Genomic DNA, 22410 nt, shown 5'->3' with positions numbered 1-22410 from the left:
ATTCTAGGTATTTCCATTTCTTTGCAATTTTTAATATCATTTTTTTCATCAAATCAGAAAAAAATTGTCATTTTTTGTTTCAAAGGCTTGAGACTAGTGGATGGGGATAAACCCCCCATGGGATATGTGTATGAGGCCATGGATAGGGCCAAGGAGGTGATAAGGAGTAAGGTGGAAAATAAAAAGGATAGGTATATGCCGTTGTGGGACATAATTGATAGGAGATGGGATGGATAGATGCACACTCCTCTCCATGTTGTGGGATACTTTCTCAATACTTTGTTATTCTATAAGACTGACTTCTTGGAAATTGATGCTGAGATCAAACAAGGCTTCTTCAAGTGCATGGAAAAAATGTTTCCTAACTCGGAAAAATTTGATGCGGCTACGATAGAGTTGGAAGTGTACAAGCATGCTAAGGGTTTTCTCTCTTATAGGGCTCCTATACAAAGCAGAAAAACTATTCAACTAGGTAGACTCTATAAATTTTTGACAATCTCTTTATTTTGCCAACATGCTCATTAAGTTCGTTAAGATTATAAGATATTCTTAGTCTTACAATATCATCTCCATATAATGTGTTTTTCAAATGCATGGTGGGCTTCTTTTGGAGACGAAATACCAAATTTAAGGTGGATGGCAGTGCGCATTTTGAGCCAACCGTGCAGCTCATCATCTTGTGAGTGTAATTGGTGTGTTTTTTAACACATACATTCCAAGAAACGCAACCACCTATCACAACAACGGCTGAATGACTTGGTATTTGTTCATCACAACCTTCGCTTGAAGATGAGGAAAGCTCAAGGTGAGAATATTAATATATAGTTGCAGTTTTTGAGATTGTATTCACTATTCATTGTGTTTTTCACTTGTAAGGGAAACACTAATTTCTACATGGCAAAATCAGGAACTATTGAGGAAGGCTTGCCAATTGACCTAGATGAGATATATCCAGAGTGTGAGTTGATTGTTGTTGATGATGCTAATGATGATGCTGATGATGTTGATGATGATTATGTTGTTGTTGATCGTCCGCTTGAGACTGAAGATTTTGATCTCATAAGGCAAGCCAACTTTGGTCCTGAATAGGTTGAACAAATTAGGACAGGCTCTTACCCAAGAGCTTCATCATCAGGGCCTCCTGCCCTCATGTCATTGCCTACATTTGATATTTTGGAATTTTGTACTTAGTTTACAGGTTGACTTTGTTCAAAGTCACAAACTATATTGTAATTGACATTTATCTATCACCATCTAGATATTATTTATGGTGTAGTATTATTTGTGCAACGTAATCAGTGATATGAATATAAACAACGACAATCTATTTCCTGCAATTCATGTGCTCAAGTGTCTATTTTATTTGCCTACAATATCTCTATGCTATGGAAATACCCTAAAATATCAAAAAAAAAATGGTTTTTGATTGTTTTTCTGCAATTGTTTACGTTTTTTTGTATATCCGATTTTTTCCCAATTTTTTGAAAAAAAATTATACTTTTGTTTTGCCGATTAATTCCCCAAACGATTATTGCTTCCTTGAATCAAACCATAGTTTGAAAACTAGAACCTCCTCTGCAATATGGCATACCTAAATCAGGTTTTTGAGCTTCCATTGTTGTCGAAACCTTTATTTTCTGAGGTACTTGTATTCAGAAATTTAGGGCAGCCCTTTGGTTTCAGTTACATCTTGCTCTTGCATCAAAATAATTCACTGTTATCTTAAGAGGTCTGAAATAGAAATCAGAGAATTAAATACAGCAGTATGTACTTCAGACTTCATTATTTTCTGAAACATGTATGAAAACCATTTGACAAAATGTCAATCTCAGAATTGATGCAAATTTGATGTATTTCCTTGTTGGTTAGCTTGTTATATGATTCTTAAAAGCTTGCAATCATGTTATGATAAGTTTCAGACTGCATGTGATTTGTTTGACAATATTCCTTGCATCATAAACCTACATTTCATACATATTTTAGCAAGGGATATTACAGTGGTATCAGAGCCAAGATCTTGTCATCCTGTGGTCACTTATAGTTACAAGCATGGCTTCATCGAGTGAAAGAGATTTGGAAGAAAGGATTTATAGGGCAGGAAAGAAATTAGAACATACATCTCAGCAAAAGGAGGTTCTTCTAAGTACTTTGGAGGAGGTAGAAGCTTGTTTATGCAAGGTTGGACAAGATCCATCCCAATCAATGCAACTTGCTATAACTCCATTGGTATGTTCTTTGGTCAAGCCAGGACTTATGAGACATCATGATGAGGTGATAAAACTTGCAACTATCTCATGCATTAGTGAAATTATGAGGATAACAACCCCTAATGATGCTAATGACAGCCATATTATGAAACAAGTACTTCAGATCATGGCGGCAAGCTTTGAAGGTTTGGATGACATCAAGATCCCTTATTTTTCTAAGAGGGTAATACTACTTGAAATATTTGCAAAGTTCACATTTGAAAACATTATGATATCCATGGATTGTGTAGATATCATTCACAAGATGTTTCATATATTTTGGAGGGATATTGATGAGGTTCATCCAAGTAGTGTGATTACTTCTATGCAATCCATCATGTTTTCAGTTTTGTATAAGGAGGATGATGCAATTTCTAAACTCATGTCAAATGACTTATGGGTTGTTTGGAAAGGTGAGCAAGATGTGTCACCCATGGCACATGAATTGTTAAGGAGTTTGGTTGAACAACATAAGGATAGAGATACCTCACCTATGATATGTAGAAATTTATATGATGACTTTGTTAGGCATGCTGATTTAACTCAAGTGGATATGAGGACAGCCTTGGGGAATGAGTTGTCTACATCATCTTTGCAAGAAGTTTCACTTGAGACTGCTACATTAGAGGCCCAAGATATTAAGGTAGATGTGAAAATTGATCCTTTACCTAGTGGAGCAGCCATTAGTGTTTTGACTACACCTGATGGAGGAGACACTTTGCAATGGCATGATATCATCACTGATTTGTTTGAGGACAGCAGCACTATGTTCCATAATTCTCATGAGATTGCAATCCTTACACATGGAAGAATTTGTGAAGATGAGTCTACAAGTGTGGGGCATGAAGCTTGCATTGAAGAGGCGCTTGAAAAGAGTGAAGACTTTATACAATGGTATAACAACTATTCTGATTTTGATAAGAGCAGTCATACTTCTTTACATCAACATGAGGTAACCACATTGTCACATGAGGAAGATAATATGGATTCAAGCCACAAAGGCCATGCAATTGTTCATCATTCCAAGCAAGAATTCGAAGGCAAGAACAAACAAGTTGAAATCAGTCCCTATTTTTTGTGCATGAACAGCAGCAGTATGTCTTGACTTTCTCATGATATGGCAACCTTTAATTATGGAAAAGGAAGTGACCTAAGTGTTACTACGGTTGGTACACGTGATGTAAGTAGAGGACATGGAAATTTTGATGTTGCATCTCATTTCTAGACAAGTTTAAAGAACTTTGGAGCAGCTGATATAGAGCATGTCATGTCCCCTCCTGGATCGATATATACATACGGAGAGAAAGAGAGAGACCCTAAATGAAGAAACTATTACTATTAATTAATATAATATTTATCAACGAATGATTATTTGAAATTATTAAATTTTATTTTTATTTTTTTTAATTAATATTTATTTATCAATAATAATATTAATATGCAAGCACTTTGACACTATAGAAAATCATACAACGATTAAGACATCCATGTCCAAATGATAAGTGTTCTTTAAAGAAAAGATAACAGCAATTAAAGAGAACAATTTGATTGGTTAAAAGAAATAAATATAATCACCACTAATATATGACAGAGATTATACACAGGATTTTATCATAAAAATAATTACCAGGTTACCAAGCTGAGTCGAAAGAAATGCTTAAATATGACATCTCTTTGTGTTTTCTGGAGTAGTAAGAATGTTGACGTGAGCTTCAGACGCTGGAGTAGTAAGCGTGTCGACGTGGGCTTCAGACATCAGGTCAAGTATTTATGCAATCCATTCAATAGAGTTTTGACTACTAATAGAACAAAATACTGGTCGGTTTCAACAAATTCAGATTGGCAATTTTATTAGAGAAGGCATAGATCACGACGATCTTATTATAAAAGAAGCAATCACAATTTACAGAGCAGTGGTCTCCATTACCTGTTTGTGTCGGCCGATTCAAGGTATCTCAACGATTATAAAGGAAGTGATTAAAATAAACTTCATGAGTTAATGAAACAGCTAACCTGAAGAATTTTTAAAGATTAAATGAATATAAAATAAGCATTTTTAAGATGGTGTTTTGATTAGTAAAGCATAAAATATCTGACGAAAGAAACACTTTAAGAGGTGTGATTATAAAAAAGAGCAACGGTTATATTGACCAATCAATGATAAAGGTTATTGTATGACCGTAATCAAGACAGAGTATTATTTTAAAGAAGTGACTTATTATTCAAGAGGTGTGAATGGATTTAGTGAGAAGGTGTGATCAGCCACATAAAATAATAATTAATGAAATTACTAATTTATCAAGTGCTGCCATTCATTAGAGACGTTGTAAAAGATGTGATTAGTATTGAAAAGGAAAAGAGGCTTGTTAGAGCAATGATTTAATGGTGTGCTAACTGATCCAAAAGGAAACAATAAACAAGAATAATTTGTTTGGAAATTGATTTACTAAAGAAGTCACTTGTATTCAAGGGGTACGAGCAAGGAAAGAGAAGTTATGGAAGGTCATCATTCTTCAGAGAGATGTACCTCTCCATTTGGTAGATATGGATATAAAAAAGAAAGAGATTGGAGAGATACGGGGAGGGTGTGTTGTGTCTACAATGAGATAATCATTCAAAGTAGAGCACATATAAAATAATATAAATCAGAAACATAAATAAAAGAATAAGAGCAGATATGTAAAGAAAATATGAAAAGTAACAGAAAGTTGAAGAAAAGTATATGAAGAAAATGAGCAATATCTATATGAAGAATATGTGAAGATACATAGTATCTTGAGAGGATTGGCTGCAGATTAAAAAAGGGAGTTAGGAAGGAGAGTTGCGTGGGCAGAAGGAAGAGTATAGGAAGAAAAGAGCAGAGGCGCCACAGGTACGTATATGTGTGTGGATGTGTGTGCCACACACACACATATAATTATATTTGTAGTTTTAAGGTTTATGTCATTATTAATATATAAGGTGTAGTACATAATTCTGTCATGAATGTTATAATATGTAGGTTGCAGAATTATATCATGAATATTCTAATATGTATGTTGCAGAATTATATCATGAATATTATAATATGTATGTTGCAGAATTATTTCATCATTATTACAATGTTGTATGTTATAGAATCTTAGCGTAATGTTGTATGTTAAATTATAATTCAAATGATGTCAATGATATGAATTGTTATGAAATATGGTATATCAATGAATGGCGATAATGTGATTATCTGATGGAGGCTATTGGGGAGAAATCCCCGTAGTCTAATTCAGGGATTATGATAATCCCTGGTAGGCAGTATATACTGAATATCTATATGCATATATGTTATGGCTTGGTTGACAAAGTTCATCCAACAAGAGACAGATTTGGCCGGTCCTCTCTGGTAGACTTGGATGATGAGATGCATCATCCAAGGCAAGGAGTTGGTCATATATGATGGTCCTCCTTGATATGGCTTGGGTGTAAGAAATTACATCGAAGACAGGAATTGAATTAGCCTTCGATTTCCTGGATGGCTTGGGTGTAAGAAATTACATCCAAGACAAGAATCGAATTAACCTTCGATTTCCTGGTATGGCTTGGAACCAAGATGGGTTCCAAGAAGGCGAGCTTCACAACCGCCTAAGGAGGTGTCCCAGTGTTGCACTCGTATCATTTTTAAGAATTGAGATTAGTGTTAATTAAGTAATTGAACTTTAATTGCAAATTAGATTAGTTATGTATATATTTTGTTGTGTTCTAACAATATGTTTTGCAGGACAGTGATCTCTAACTAGTAGGGACATTACAGAGCAGTCCCAAAGATTGATTGACGGATGGCTAGAGAGAGCAAAGCAAGCCAAGTTGTGGGTTCAACAAACCAAGCTCCATCTTCAACACTCCATAGAAAATGATAGGCAAAGTTTGTCTAATTCTGCAAATTTTGTTGAGGTTGAACATTCTTTTGAGGGTGATGATGATTTTTGTGATGACACTCATAGTGGATCAGCCACTCAAGAGTTGTCCTTGGAGGATAATGAAGGCAACCACAATCCATCTTTGGATTTGTTACCCATTTCATATCATATGGTAGCTATCTACTTATTGGTTCCTATTTAAATCTTCTTAGATTCGTCAGTGATCGATGGCTGCCCCACTTGGGTTCCCATTACACATCTTTCTTTGGCGTGGTTCACATCAGCTATTGAGTTGATACAGCAAATTCAGTTGGTGGTGTTAATGCTGGTGTTACAGGAGTTGTTTGGTAGGGACATTACACATATCTTCCCCTGGGATCCAGGTGGGGTAGAGTTTTTATTACTACTGAGATTGCTTGGGGACAAGCAATTTCAAGGAGGGTAGATTGTAATGTCCCCATTTTCATGAAGATCAGTTCGTAGAGGGTTTAGCCTATTCCTGGCTCTCATAGGCTAATACGGTTTTTTTACAGGGTCTCTTGGGCAGTTACTTGTGGCTTCACATTTTACTTTTATATGAATTTTGGTGAGATAATATATTCTCACGTATGATGTCACGTATGAAGTCAATTGCACTTTATATTTTAATGATATTTTAATATTATCTAAAGTGCAATTAGATATTATTTCATAAAAGAGAATCTTCTAGAAGGAGGTCGACCCATGTGAGGAAATGAATAAATAGAGGGTGAGGCTCATTATTTTGGCATCGAATGTTTTGACATCTTCTTTGCTTGATAGCTTGTGGAGCCTAGGGTTTCTGCAGTTCATTTTCAGCCATTGAGAATGATAACTCTCTTTGATTGGCATCCCAAGGCACATCCTCCGAAGGGTTGCATTTGTGAGTGAGGGATACTTCAGTCCTTCATACCTGAGCTTATTGTGTTTCACATCAGCTTTCATGGAAGTTGATTTGGGAGAATATTTCAGCTATATGGTCAATTGACATCCATGTTTTTAATCTGCAGTCTGCACTTTGAGAAGAAGATAGGCGATTTCTTTAGGAGCTATTGGAGGTAATTTTTTGAGAGATTGGAGGAGTTTTCAGTCATATACCAGGTCTGCCATGGGGGTCGGCCAGACCTACTGAACCACACATTTTTGTTCATACTGTGTGATTGAAGAGGCATAATTTTGTGAGTATTGGTGCATTTGACTCGTAATCTCGAGACAACCATTTTCATCATACATTTGGTGTTGAAGGCTGCTCAGATTATTTTATTTTACATCTGCAACTTCAAAGGCAAGGCGGCTAGCTACCAAGGGGGCGATTTTGCATCTAGAGGGCTCAGAAAATTCAAATAGAATTATGTCTTCATTGGGACAACCTCCTCTGCAATTTGGCATACCTAAATCAGGTTTTTGAACTTCCATTGTTGTTGAAACCTTTATTTTCTGAAGTACTTGTATTCATAAATTTAGGGCAGCCATTTGGTTTCAGTTACGTCTTGCTCTTGCATCAAAATAATAGTCACTATTATCTTAAGAGGTCTGAAATAGAAATCAGAGAATTAGTTACAGCAGTATGTACTTCAGACTTCATTATTTTCTGAAACATGTATGACAACCATTTGAAAAATGTCAATCTCAGAATTGATGCAAATTTGATGTATTTCCTTGTTGGTTAGCTTGTTATATGATTCTTAAAAGCTTGCAATCATGTTATGATAAGTTTCAGATTGTATGTGATTTGTTTGACAATATTCCTTGCATCATAAACCTACATTTCATACATATTTTGGCAAGGGATATTACAAATTATATTTTTTTTATTATTTTCCCTCACCTTTTCAAAGCTTGCAAAAAATAAAATAATAGGATCGGGTGCACTTAATTATGTTTGGTCCAAAAAGGGGACATGACAGTCCACCCTTGAAATTGTTGTCCTCAAGAAATGTAACTGTAAACTAAACCCTTTTGTAAATCTTGGACTAAAAACACTATAATTCCAAAATCCCAAACCAGCCTTGCAGGTTTGTGCATCCATTTGCTTGATGTGCTAAGCTAAAAGACACTTTCACATATAACCTCCTCAAATTTGCTTACTACTCTTTCAGAAATCTTCTACAAGGCAATTGAAAACTCCACAATAATTTGCTTTACTACTTTGTTTCTGCTGCACTACTTTGATGTGAATTGAAAAATATGTGCAGGGTCTCCCTACATGGGAAAGAGACATTTGGGGTTATAAAATTCCATTCTCTTTGTTGTAACTATGATAGTTTGCTGGTTTCAAAATCTCTTAAGTTTCAAACTTCTCCTTACAAAAAGAAATTCAGACTCCAAAGCTCAATAATTTTTAGTAATTTCACCAAGAGAACATAACCACTGGATGCTCAAAATTCCAAGCTTACAAGACTTTGTGAAAACTCGTGGGACTCGCAAGTACTTGCACAATAGAAGACTAGTTGAGTCACTCGCAATATAACTTGGCCTCGAGTTTATTGAGAACGTGTGGCGCTTTTTTTATCAAAAAATCACAAAATTATGAACTTTTGCCTTGAAATCCATAAAAAACGTCTATAGAAAATATTGGTTCATTCAATATGGAAACGCAATTTATCTAAAAAGAGTTTTCACTTGTTATGTTCAAAAAGGAAAAAAATACTGAGCGAGGAAGGGCACGGTGGCAGCAGCAAACGACTAATATTCATCATTTCGCTCTGCAATATGACTAAATATCTGTGCGTCTACTAATAAGTTGTAGCTAATGTTTGGAGGTTAGTTTTATTGTCATTATTTTTGAATGTTTATAGTTTCAATGAAATGAAATGGGTATCTAATCAATATATTTAGACTACAACTTAATTTCAGATTGACGAATAAAAAATGATTGAAATTATTTGATGAAATAAATTCTACTTCAAAAATTACGTGTCATTTAATTTTCTCCTGAGAAATATTTACTAAATTAACAATACTTTCATTAAATTATAGTCTTCCTCCATAATTTTGAAGTAAATAAATTTGCATGTAATCAAATAATCAAACAATAAATTAATTTTGTTGTCCGTAATTTTGCATTTATAAAATTGGACAACCCCTTTGAAATTTTTATTCAAAAATGAAGACTTTACTCTAAGGCATGCTTTTTGAGGCAAAAAATTTGCTCCTTTCTGAACTAGACGAATCTTTGGTTCACCCTTGATTAACGTTTCAAATTTCATCGCGTTCTGAGTTTGTTTGCTTGATCTTTTATCCAAAATCGAGTTTTGTTCTCTTAACTGCAAGTGGGAAATTTTCCTCTTTTGCAAGTAAAGAGACTTTTTGTTTTTAAGTTATAGGAGCTTTTTCAAGCAATTGTAAGTAAAATTTTATAAAAGATTTGTAACTTGTAATTTGTTATTTCTTTTCCATTTCCCCTTTTTGTCTTTTAAGTTGTTTTGTAGGAACTTTTTGGTCATACTACAAGTGAATTAAAAAAATACAAGTTTATGAGAACTTGTAAGTTCTCCTTAAATTTCATACTTTCCTTTTATTTTTCTTTATTTTAAAACTTTGTAATACCCCGGATAATTTATTTTTGTTTTAAGAGCAATAAGAATTACCAACCAACACATAACCTGTTAAGGTTAAAAACATAAACTCAAAGCTAGCTGAAAATGTAACCCTTCCACTTTCTGATCACCAAGTGCCCAATGTGAGAAGGTGAGAGCATACGGTGATAAGTGGTTCGTTAGCTCACAAATCTGCTGGAAATGATAAAGCAAATACAATACTGGGCAGCAAGCCAACCCCTTCAGCTTATCCAACGGGAAAGCAAGAAACTTGGCGGTGAACCAGCCAAGAGAACAATACTATAGACACAAATCACTCTACCACAATATTTCAGCGAGAGGACTGAATTACAAATTACTCAACTCAACCACTTATGCAGCGAGAGGACCATTATTACAACCAACATCACTCGACCGCTTATACGGCGGGAGGACTGAATTACAATTTATAAGATGTAGGCGGCAAGCTAGCCTCTTCCACTTTTCAACAAGCTAAGAGATTACAATCCAGAATGGGTTAGTAGTACTAATACTTAACCTTACAATAAAAAGGAAAGTGAGAGTAGAAGAATAATGTTGAACATAATAGATAATAATCATGAAACTCTTCCAACATCAAAACAGTTGGTTGGAAATGCATAACCAGCAACCTATAGACCCACTAAATTACTCATATCTCTCTCAATTCTCACTCAATTCCCCCCATATCACTCCCAAATCAGCATTAGACCAGAAGCAACTAAGACAAACCAGAAGGAAGCTATCAAAACACCCCAAATTACTTGGCACGCATCCCAAAGCACCCTCTAAAACCCACGCCTACCTAGTTATTTTCGATTTGCATTATTAAATTCAATACTCAATTAAAAGTGCCACAAACTTACAATATGAATCGCCAGCAGCAAGAAGGATGATTGAACCAGTACCCAGAATAACCAGACACTCAGGCAGAGAGGTGTGATCTGTTAAGATATAGCCCTCGTGAATCTAACTGATGGTAAATCGGTTATTATCTAGAGAGTGATATATTAACAGAGCATACAGTTTGGAAATTAAACATAAACAAACTAATTGTTATGAACGGTTGCCTCCGTAGGGGCATGTCCATACGTGGCAACTGCCACGTATGGACATGCCCCTACGTAGCCAACCTTTCCACTTGTATTTAAACCGGATTCAATGATGGAAACGATCAATAACTCACGGCAATCAGTCTTCCGGAATCGCTGTCATTATTCTTCGATCCATATTTCACAACATGGTATCAGAGCCAGCATATTAAGAGAATAAATTAGACAGCCATATTACTCATAAGCATTTATCGGAAGTAAATAACAAATCGACGCAGAGACTATATACGCAGAGGATATATCCGACTAAGAAAATATTCAAAATGTCAAGTAATATGAGAGTGGAAGATAGACTCGAAGGAGCCTCCAACTTCATTTCCTGGAAGATACAAATCATTGCCATTCTTGAAGAACTAGAATTAGAGTCTTACATAGAAGAAAATCTAGACATGCCAAATGATGAACCAGAGAAATCTACCTGGAAAAGGTGTAATAATAAAGCAAAGAAAATAATTATTGACTCAGTCAAAGATCATATTCTTCCATCTATAGCCAGACTGCCTAAAGCATATGAAGTATTTAAAACCATTAAAAATACATATGAAGTTAACAATGCGAGCAGAATGTTAACCTTGAAACAACAACTTTTAAACATAAAGATGAATAAAGATGATACAATATCTACATACTTTTCAAGGATATTTGAAGTAAAAGACCAATTACAAACTATTGGAAATGAGGTAGATGATCAAGAAATCTCTCTCATAGCCCTAAGAGGATTACCAATTTCATGGGAATCCTACATTCAATGTATTAGCAGAACACCCCCCTTACCCAAATTTGAACAACTTAAGAATGAGTGCATTCAAGAGGAATCTCGAGTAATCTCAAGAGGATTAGGGCCAAATAAAGAAGGGAAAATCCAAGCACTTAATACAAATACCTTCAACAAAAAGAAAAAGTTCTCCAAACGGAAGAGAGGAAATAAAAACCATCAAAAAAGAGATATGTCTAAAATTCAGTGTTACAAATGCGACAAATATGGGCACACTCACAGAAATTGTCCAGAAAGGAAGAAAACACAAGCTACTCTAGCCGAAGTCAAAGGAGAAAACTCACTTTTCTTCTTAGCCCTATCAAGCGAAATAAATACAAATAAAAACACTTGGATCGTAGACAGTGGAGCATCAAGGCATATAACTGGATTCAGAAATCAGTTTGAAACACTTAACAGGCACTCAAGTGAAGAGGTTACTATTGGAGATAACTCCACATATCCTGTGAAAGGAATTGGGACCTGTACTATCAAACTAAGAAATGGAGTATCTCTACAATTAAAGGATGTTCTGTTTGTACCTGGAATAAAAAGAAATCTAGTCTCAATCTCAGGCCAAGCTGATCAAGGATATCAGGTTACCTTCAATGAAGATAAAGTTCTACTCTGGCCTAAAAATACAAATATCAAAAATGCCATAACAGTAGGTTCAAGAGATGGTAGCCTATACAAACTATGCAGTGATCAAAAGGAAGCACTAAATCTTGAAGTTTCAAATAATAATGAATTATGGCACAAAAGATTAGGACACCTAAGATATAGTGCTCTATCCAACATAAAGAAGATTACTTCAAAACTGCCCCAACTAAAATCTAAACACACAGGCATTTGCAAAGGATGTGCCTTGGAAAAGAATGTGAAAGTTTTTTTTCCCTCAAGCGAGCACAAATCAAAAGTTATTTTAGAACTAATTCACTCAGACCTATGCGGTCCCATGTCAACACCATCCCTAACTGGATCCTTATACTACATAATCTTTGTTGACGACTACTCTCGAAAAACATGGATATATTTTCTAAAGTGCAAAGACTCAAATGAAGTACTATCTAAGTTCAAAGAATTGAAGGCACTAGTAGAAAACCAGTCAGGGAAGAAAATTAAGGTGTTAAGATCCGACAATGGGGGAGAATATACATCTAACAACTTCAAAGACTTTTGTAATTCTGTTGGGATTAAGAGGGAGTATACTGTACCATATAATCCACAACAGAATGGAGTAGCAGAAAGAAAGAACAGAACCATAATTGAAGCAGCAAAAGCCATGATGCATGACCAAAACTTACACACTTCATTCTGGGCAGAAGCTTCAAATACAACAGTCTACATTCAAAATAGATGTCCGCACTCAGTTCTAGAAAACATAACTCCTGAAGAAGCTTTTACAGGGAACAAACCAAACTTAAATCATTTAAGGATATTTGGCTATCCCGTATATATACATGTTCCTAAAGAAAAGAGGACAAAACTAGAACCATCCGGAAAAAGAGGTATCTTCATTGGCTATAGTGAAAATACTAAAGGATGTCGCATTTACATTCCAAGGAAAAAATCTGTTGAGATAAGTAGAGATGTAAAGTTTGAAGAAAACACTACACTCAAAGAACCTGAGGATGATAACATTACTAAAGAAGAAGAAGATCACATAACTGAGATTGAGAGGGAGAATATCATAGAAAATTCTGAACCTTCAGACACTGAGAGGGAGGACATCATAAGAGCTTTTGAACCTCTTGTTGATGAAAATATTGAAACACTCAATAACAAGAAAAGACCTCTATGGGCAAGGAAAATGATTGAAGAGAATAATGTAGAACCAAATGAAATTTCCAAAGAAAATAAGAGAACAAGAACTCTAAAATGTTATGCTGCACTTCTAACCGAACTCACAAATTCTGAACCAACAAATGTCAGAGAAGCCTTATCAAAACAAGCTTGGAAAGATGCTATGGTTGAAGAATATCAATCTATACTAAAAAATGATGTTTGGGATATAGTGCCTAGACCAAAAGACAAATCAGTTGTCTCATCCAAGTGGTTATTCAAGATCAAATATGCATCTGATGGCAGCATTGAAAAACATAAAGCTCGCTTTGTGGCCAGGGGATTCTCTCAGAAAGCAGGAATTGATTATGAAGAGACATTTGCCCCAGTTGCCCGGTATACGTCAGTAAGAACAATCAATGCAATTGCAACATCCAAAGGATGGAAAATTCACCAAATGGACGTAAAGACTGCCTTCCTAAATGGTTCAATTGAACAAGAAGTATATATAGAACAACCAGAAGGATTCACCATACGTGATAAAAATTGCTATGTTTGTAAACTAAAGAAAGCTCTCTATGGGTTAAAACAAGCACCTAGGGCCTGGTATGCAAGGATAGACAACTATCTCTCCAAACTAGGGTACTCCAAGAACCTAGCAGATCCCAACATCTACTTCAAGGCTTCAAATGGCAATATGATTATATTGGTCCTTTACGTGGATGATCTTTTGATAACAGGAGAGGATAATCTCATTGAGAAATGTAAGCAAGATCTGGCAGCAAAATTCGATATGAAGGATCTAGGGCTTCTACATTATTTTCTGGGATTAGAAGTATGGCAAAAGAAAAACTACATCTTCTTAAATCAAGGAAAGTACACCACAGATATTCTAACTAGATTTGGGATGATGGAGTGTAATCCATTAGCTACACCAATGGAAACTAATTTACACAAGCTGAAAATTGAGGCAGAAGATTCAAAACCTACAAATCCCACACTCTACAAACAAATCGTCGGTTCACTCATGTATTTGGTAAATACTCGTCCTGATATCTGCTATGCTACAAATGTATTAAGTCACTTCATGTGTGAACCTAAGAAGATACATCTAATGGCTGCTAAACACATTCTAAGATATTTACGAGGCACAATCAGACTTGGCTTAAAGTATGAAAATGTTGAGATTCAACTTGAAGGATATTCTGATTCTGATTGGGCCGGAAGTACCATTGACCGTAAAAGTACTACAGGGTGTTGCTTCAGTCTTGGTTCTGCTATGATATCTTGGTTCAGCAGAAAACAGTCAACAGTTGCACAAAGCTCCACCGAAGCAGAATATATGGCAGCCTCCATGGGAGCTCGTGAAGCGGTATGGCTAAGAAAGTTATTATTTGGATTATTTGGAAAAACTCTGAATTCAACAATAATTCACTGTGATAATCAGAACTGTATCAAGCTCTCAATAAATCCAGTTTTTCACAATCAATCCAAACATATTGAGATCCCTTATCACTACATAAGAGTTTTTCCAAACAGGGTGTTGCTTTAGTCTTGGTTCTGCTATGATATCTTGGTTCAGCAGAAAACAGTCAACAGTTGCACAAAGCTCCACCGAAGCAGAATATATGGCAGCCTCCATGGGAGCTCGTGAAGTGGTATGGCTAAGAAAGTTATTATTTGGATTATTTGGAAAAACTCTGAATTCAACAATAATTCACTGTGATAATCAGAACTGTATCAAGCTCTCAGTAAATCCAGTTTTTCACAATCAATCCAAACATATTGAGATCCCTTATCACTACATAAAACTAGTGTACATCAGTACTGAAGAACAAAATGTTGATATTTTCACCAAGCCACTTGCAAGATTGAAGATAGAATACTTCAGAAGTAAACTTGGTATGACTAGATTATAATTGAGATTATTAGGATGAAATTCCTACCATGTGTAATTTGTTCATGAATAAATAAATAAAATGTATATTGCAATATTCTAACTGTGTTCAAGAAGATGACGATCTTCTTATGTTTAAGGTTACTATTTCAAGGTGACGATCTTGAAAATAGTTGACCAAGTGTCAAGATTGACTACATTAAGTTGTTGTCCCGGACTGTGCCGGATATCTTGATCCTAAAGTATGTGATCATCTCATGATTGACTTCTTAAATGATTGTCCCGGACTAAGCCGGATATCATGATATTGAGTTTATTGTCATGACAAGACTATATTAAATGTTGTCCCGAATTGTGTCGGAAGTCATGACAGAATATGCTCCCAAGAAAATTACTTAGATCCACTCCTGCTAAGAGGGAGTGTTAAGATATAGCCCTCGTGAATCTAACTAATGGTAAATCGGTTATTATCTGGAGAGTGATATATTAACAGAGCATACAGTTTGGAAACTAAACATAAACAAACTAATTGTTATGAACGGTTGCCTCCGTAGGGGCATGTCCATGTCGTTGCCACGTATGGACATGCCCCTACGTAGACAACCTTTCCTCTTGTATTTAAACCGGATTCAATGATGGAGACGATCAATAACTAACGGCAATCCATCTTCCGGAATCGCTGTCATTATTCTTCGATCCATATTTCACAACATGATCAAAAACGTGCTTCAGCCACATGGAAACCAGCAACTCCAGAAATCACTCCAAACTCCAAAAACACTGAAATATGCAATGAAAGTATCATAGATTACAGCACGCAGCTAGGTACTATATCTCAAGTACGAAACTGGAAAGCACTAGGGAGCCGCACTCTGAAGCTTCAAAGTTCTAACGCCAATCCGACAGCATAACAATGCAAATTTTCAAGATAGCCAAAATGAGAGCCCAAGGCTCATATTTATAACTTCACGCCTTTCCAAATGCAAATGCAAATGGCGCCAAACTCCATTCAAATTCACTTACATTTCGCCTTATGTCTCCCCACCAACATGGCGCCCAATTACCCTTCCTAGGCAAGTTCGAACTTTCCTTATGGTGGCGTCTTTTTGCAATATTAAACATTAAACAAAAGATGTTTAATCCTCCTAAATGGCCACCAACAAATTCACCCTTTGACTTAGGAAATAATCATATGAATATTAATTAGTTATTTTTCCCTAAGTCATCCTCAACAATTAATCAGTAACTACAAATATTTAAATATTAAACATTTGACAAGGAAATAATATTTAATTAAATTACTTATGACTCCCATACTGATCATTAACAGAAACCAGGTTGAAGCGGAGTAAAGAAGAACAAAGACCTGTTGCAAGACTAGGACCCTATCCACAGCCAAAAATAGAAATACTCCATACTGCCACTTACTAAAAATAGTAAGTCATGAATTACTGCTCCGAAAAGCATTATCTTCGCACCCAGTGACAGAGCATGGAAAGCTCAGTAGGACAACATCATCCAAACATCCAACCCCTAACTTACTAAAACTAGTAAGTTCTCACCTCACCAACGTTTGAAACCCTAATTCTTCATTCCACATAGCCTACAAGTCTCAGGAATAGGCAAATGGACCGCTGAAAGCACATCATCGACAAGAGGACATTACAAACTTGTAATTGGATTCGAAAACCCAATTACAAGTCTTTAGTGTTTTTTATGTTTTGTATGTTTTTGCTTTCTAGAAACCCGATTTTGCAGGTTTGCAAGGGAAGTATGTTTTAATTAAAACATGAAGTCGGGTTTTTTAAACCCGACTACGTATTTCCTTATGCTAAGTTTATGTTCCTTAGCTGAAGTAACCCGACTACGTATTTCTCCAAGGGCAGCGACTTCTTCTTTTGTGGCATCCAATCACCAATCCAATTCATAAGGGGATGGCACCATGAATGCATACCAATGTGGGGATTTTATGCTTCTCTATTTGTTGTTTTAGCTCCGCGTTTTTGGCGCTTTGCCCTTGTATTCCGCCATGGTTTCCGTCATTTGTTGCATTCAACATTGAATGTTTAGTTTTCAACGCCTTATGCAAGTCTTCTACCTTGCCGATTTTTGTGATTTCGGGTTGAATGCCAAGCCGTTTTTCCTGCAACAAGGAATGTGACGTGGTGGCTTCATTATCTATTTATAGAACATTTCAAGTCTTCTCTTGTTCATTTATTTTTGTCTAGGGCATTTGATCAAACAAGGTACGTATTTTCAGCTTTTCTTTGTTTCCTTTAGTTGTTTTTATTTTTAGTTTCTCCGTGGTATTGTTTGATCAAATTTGTAAGTAATCATGCTCTTGTTCTGTTTTTGGATTCCTATAAGATCTTCCCAAGTCATTTTGCTTTCTGAATACAATTTGTAAATTTGCGTGTTTTTCCCCTCTTGCGATTTTTTCACATTTACTTGTATTCAGGATTTTCAAACCCGATTACAAGTGATAGTGATAACATTGACCTTCCCCTTGGTAAAAAGAGTAAACATTCTTTTTACAAAGTAACAAATGTTGAGTGTTCAGCTCATTCACTTGATTTCGGGTTTTATAAATCTGATTACAAGTAGAAGTTTTTCCCATTTTCCAAGTTGCCAAGCTGAAAATGTTTGTTTCCATACCTGTACATGGTCATCCAAATTTGCCATCATTGGTCAAAATCATTATTTCCATCATTTCCCTCATGTCAAAATTCCTATTCACACCATTGCATTCGTTCGTCACACGTTCATTCTTTTTCCCATTATGATTCTACTTGCAATCGGAATTTTAAAACCTGATTGCAATTATGTCTTCACAAGAGACTTTCCCCATTTTTATACTTGCAGTATACCTTTCAAGATCCAAAATCGGTCAAGAGCCACGCCTTTAAAGTCTCTTGTTTATTCATCACTCCTTTGAGAGCTTTAGGGCTATGGTTTGACTTTTTCCCATTTGAAGAAGATAATATGGCTTCTTCTGCAGATCGTGATGTTGCTTTGACACTTCTGGATTTTCATCGCAGCATTACAGATTCCTGTTCGATGACCGATTTGTCGGCATCATCTTCTCACAAGAAGATGAAGTACAAGTATAACAAATACCAGAACACGATTTCTCCTTCTCAAGTTTCTTCTTCATCGGAGGAGATTAAAGAAACAGAAATCGAACATGTGGATATGTCAAATTTCTTAAAAGGGTTGAAAAATCTAAGGATCACAATATGCAGTGTTTATTGGACAGTCATATTCATCTTGTTTCTTCTTTCCTAGTGGCTGCCCAAGAGCCGGAATTTATTCTTGCCTATGCTGCTCATTTTGATCGGGAAATCAGAACTATCAAAGATCATAATGGAGAGGTTGTTAGCCGCCTAGACACTGAAACCATTAAGAAGATTTTCAAAGTACCTACAGCTCCTGTTTATGTAGAAATCTCAAAAGAAAGTGCAACAGAGTACTTTGTACAAAGGGAGAAAGAGTGCAAGCGTCCTATTAATAAATGGATTCATAAACCCCTAGACTTGTCTCACCCGGTGGGCTAAGTTGTTTCGTTGTGACTTCAAAGGAGATATTGATAACACAATTACTCTCTTAAGCAGGATCATGGGTTTGGAGCATTCCAATATCTTTGAACCATGGATGTATAAATTTATTGTGCTCATCAGGCAATCCCAACACATCTTTTGGGGTGAGATTATTAGTGATGCTTTGTGTGAACAGCTGACCAAAGTTCCTACTACATTGTCTTTCTACATGAATTCATACCTGGTATATATAGCAGCATCACTCAAACATTTCCCTGGTCTTTCTACCAAGGGTGATCGCTTGCTTATACCTGTGTGGGAATATTATGATCAGCTGCCTTTGAGACCTGTTGTCCTCATTTTTGTTTTCAAAAATGAAGGACCATTACATAAATTTTTTGTCAAAAAATGAAAAAATTTACTCTACAGCACGCTTCCTGAGGCAGAATTTTGCTTCACCCTTGGACTGGCTTGATCCTCAATCCATCCTCGAACAACATTTCAAATTTCATCACATTTTGGACTCATTTGCTATGTCTTTCCTTCAATTTCGGGTTTTTTCTCCCTGACTGCAGGTGGGGAAGTTTCCTTGAATTGCAAGTTTTAATGATTTTCTTTGTTTTAGTTGTTGTAGGGAAATTTTTGGCTAATTAAAAGTGCACTTTATTGAAAAAAGAACTTGTAACTTACTTTTTATTTCCCCCTTGATGCTTTTTGGCTTTTTAAGTCATAATAGGGATTTTTTATTTCCCCTATTGCATGTGTTGAGTTATTAAAACTTGTTGTAGGGATTTTATTTTCCCTTTACAAGTTTTTAGAACTTGCATATCTCTCTCCAAAACCCGATTTTGCTTAGAAATGGAATAAAATGACAATTTTAAACTTGCTATTATGCCCAAAAAACCCGATTTTCTCCATAAAGTGTAAATTGAGGAATTTTAAACTTGTAATTGGATTTCCAAAACCCGATTTTGCCTTGTTGAGAGAAAAGTAACATTTTAAACTTGTTATATGGCAATTAAAACCCAATTTTCTCTATTGCATCTAAAATGAAACTTGCATTTCTTTTTCAAAAACCCGACCAGCTAAAGGAAGGCGATTTTGTTGGAAATTTGAAGTATTTTTTGTGGAGATTTTTTGGGAGATAGAAGGCGTTTGGGATTCTTCCCTATTTTCATGCATTTGCAAACACATATCACGCCATTTGGGATGTACGATTGCTGGTTTTTTGGTGTTGAATAAGCAAACACGTTTTTTGCTAAAACCGTGATTTTCTCTCCCAAGTTACCACGGATCTCCAATCTCCTAAGTCGTTTTTGCTTGCTATGCTAAGGCGTTGGGGTTTGATGGAGATTTGATCACTTCTTGTGCCATTAAGTTTGCTTTTGGTGCCACGTTTTTCTACCCAAGGCGTTTTAGTACAACGTAGCTAGGGTTTTGGAATGCAGTTAATCTCTATTTAAGAGTTTTCCTCCCTTCTTTCAAAGATTGATCATCTTTTTAAGAGGCATTTCAGTTTCAAGCAAGGTATGATTTCTTTTCATTTCTTTCCTTGTTTCATTTTCTTGTTTTCTTGTCTTCTTGTTTTCCTTTCTAGTTGTAAATTTTTGTATATGTCTATTTTGCCCCAAAAGTCGGTTTTGTGAGAGAGATTTTCCCCTTTGTAACGCAATTTTTGAATTGCATTGTTCTTACCCATTTTCCCTCTTTACTTGTATTAGGAATTTTAAATCCCGATAACAAGTTGGATGAAAATAATTGTTCTTCCCTTATGGTTACAAGAATTTAACCATCTTTTGTTAAAATTCCAAGTTGCAAAGATGAAAAATACCCATCCTTCCAAATTCGGGTTTTTAGAACCAGATTGCATCTCCAAAGTTCTTCCCATTTTCTTGGAAATGACATTCCCAAAATATTCCCATTTTCTTGGAAATGACATTCCCAAAGCAACAACATAAAAATCATCACATAACTTATGTTCCCCTATGAGTATGTTGAGCTGACTAATTTTCTTTTAGAATGGGATCATGAATCCATCAAATACTATGATGTCAAATCTTTTAAATTCTGCATACCATGAAATGTCTGAATTTTCTGATGCAAATAGCAATGTATCAAATCTGCTACTAACAAATTACCATTGAACAGTGAGAATGTTATTGGAAATTTGGAAACAACATTTAGAATCAAACAGTAGCACTATAATTGATAAAAAAGAAAGAACTCATGCTAATACAATCTACTGTTATAAATTCTTATCACAATGATAGGGCACTGTACCAGTACTGTAGCAATACCATAGCGACATTATAGTGACACTGTAGCAGCAACATGGTGGCTGCAAATATAGAATAGCATTGTTGCGGCACTATAACATAAAATATGGAATAGAGTTGAAGTGGCACTACAGTGGCAGTATTGGAGCAGCAATACTGTAGCAAAAAGAAACTGACAACTAACTTCAAGATTGCCCTTCAAATTTCTGTATTCAGCCTGGCACCTAATAACGTACCTTCAAATCTCAAAACTGAAAACATTATTCCCTTCATATTAGTGCACCCCAATATATGCAAATCAAACACTTGAAAACTCATTCATTCTCCTATATCAAGTATGTGCTCAATCTCCAGTCTTAGTAAATTTCTTCGACAAGAACTCCTGTTGTCTGCTATGATGAATAGCTTCAAAAGCTTCATTCTATGTTCCCATGAGTATTCAAAAAAGGATAACCAAGATGAGAACCAAACTCGAGAACAAGCAAAACTAGATAAGGTTTGAACCATGAGTTGCACTTGAGAAAACAACAAATTTTAGATTAAAACTTGACACGATACAAAAAATTCATATGGGTACAACAAAACTTCCACCTTTAGTAAAAATGCAGCATGATAATTTTATATTTTGCAATTACAATTGAGCTTATAAATGCAATGACTATCCTTATTCATATTTAGGTTTTATAAGTAAGAATTGCATGTAATTTATATTTAGGTTTTATAAGTAAGAATTGCATGTAAGTTTGTAACGTTTTAATTTTTGATATGGCTTTGTGTTACAAAGATTCCATCATTTATCATAAATTTCCAAACAGAAATCATTTTTCTCATACAAAAAGTTTAGCCTTGAAGTTGCTTTTTCAAAAAAGAAAAGCAGAGGAATGATATTTAGATGTAAAGTTTAACAGAATATTGTCCAATTGTAAACAAAAAACAATTTTCTTATATAAAAAGTTTAGTCTTGGAGGCGCTTTTTCGAGGAAACAAATTGGTATTTCAATGTGAAGCTTGGCAAAATATCTTGTAATTGTGTTCCATTCTTGCACTTTGTTAATTAGATCATCATACATGTCATTGTTTCCGAAAAAGGAAAATCAAGGAAGGTGTACCTGAATAGAACTTAACAAACATATTAATTGAACGATATTCACGTGTCCTTGGGGAAGCACTTACCAAGCGCAAAGCTGTTTCTTCCTGCAAAAAGTTATATCACAATCATTCATAAACAGAAAGGTAGTCTGTTAAGATGATCAAAAGCTTTAGACACCTAGCACCTGAAAAAATGCGTTACAATTAGCCAACCATCCAAAAACATGAATTTTCTGTGAGCATCAAATAATAC

At 35.4% G+C, this 22410-nt stretch overlaps 1 protein-coding gene across 4 annotated transcripts in view; it reads right to left on the bottom strand.

Moving 5' to 3' along the window:
* Positions 1-22410, bottom strand: part of LOC131065055 (ribosomal RNA small subunit methyltransferase, chloroplastic) — a 253187-nt gene that overhangs the window by 131722 nt on the left and 99055 nt on the right. For 3 of the 4 annotated variants that reach the window (XM_057999441.1, XM_057999442.2, XM_057999440.2), the window contains exon 6: positions 22178-22262. In XM_057999441.1, coding sequence (XP_057855424.1) covers positions 22178-22262 — 85 coding nt within the window. The remainder of the gene's footprint in view (positions 1-22177; positions 22263-22410) is intronic. The other variant, XM_057999443.2, reaches the window with a different exon arrangement.

This window comes from Cryptomeria japonica, chromosome 11 (assembly GCF_030272615.1).
Source record: "Cryptomeria japonica chromosome 11, Sugi_1.0, whole genome shotgun sequence".
NCBI lineage: Eukaryota > Viridiplantae > Streptophyta > Pinopsida > Cupressales > Cupressaceae > Cryptomeria > Cryptomeria japonica.
Note: the sequence above shows the minus strand (reverse complement) of the source record. Positions and strands in the feature narration are given on the sequence as shown.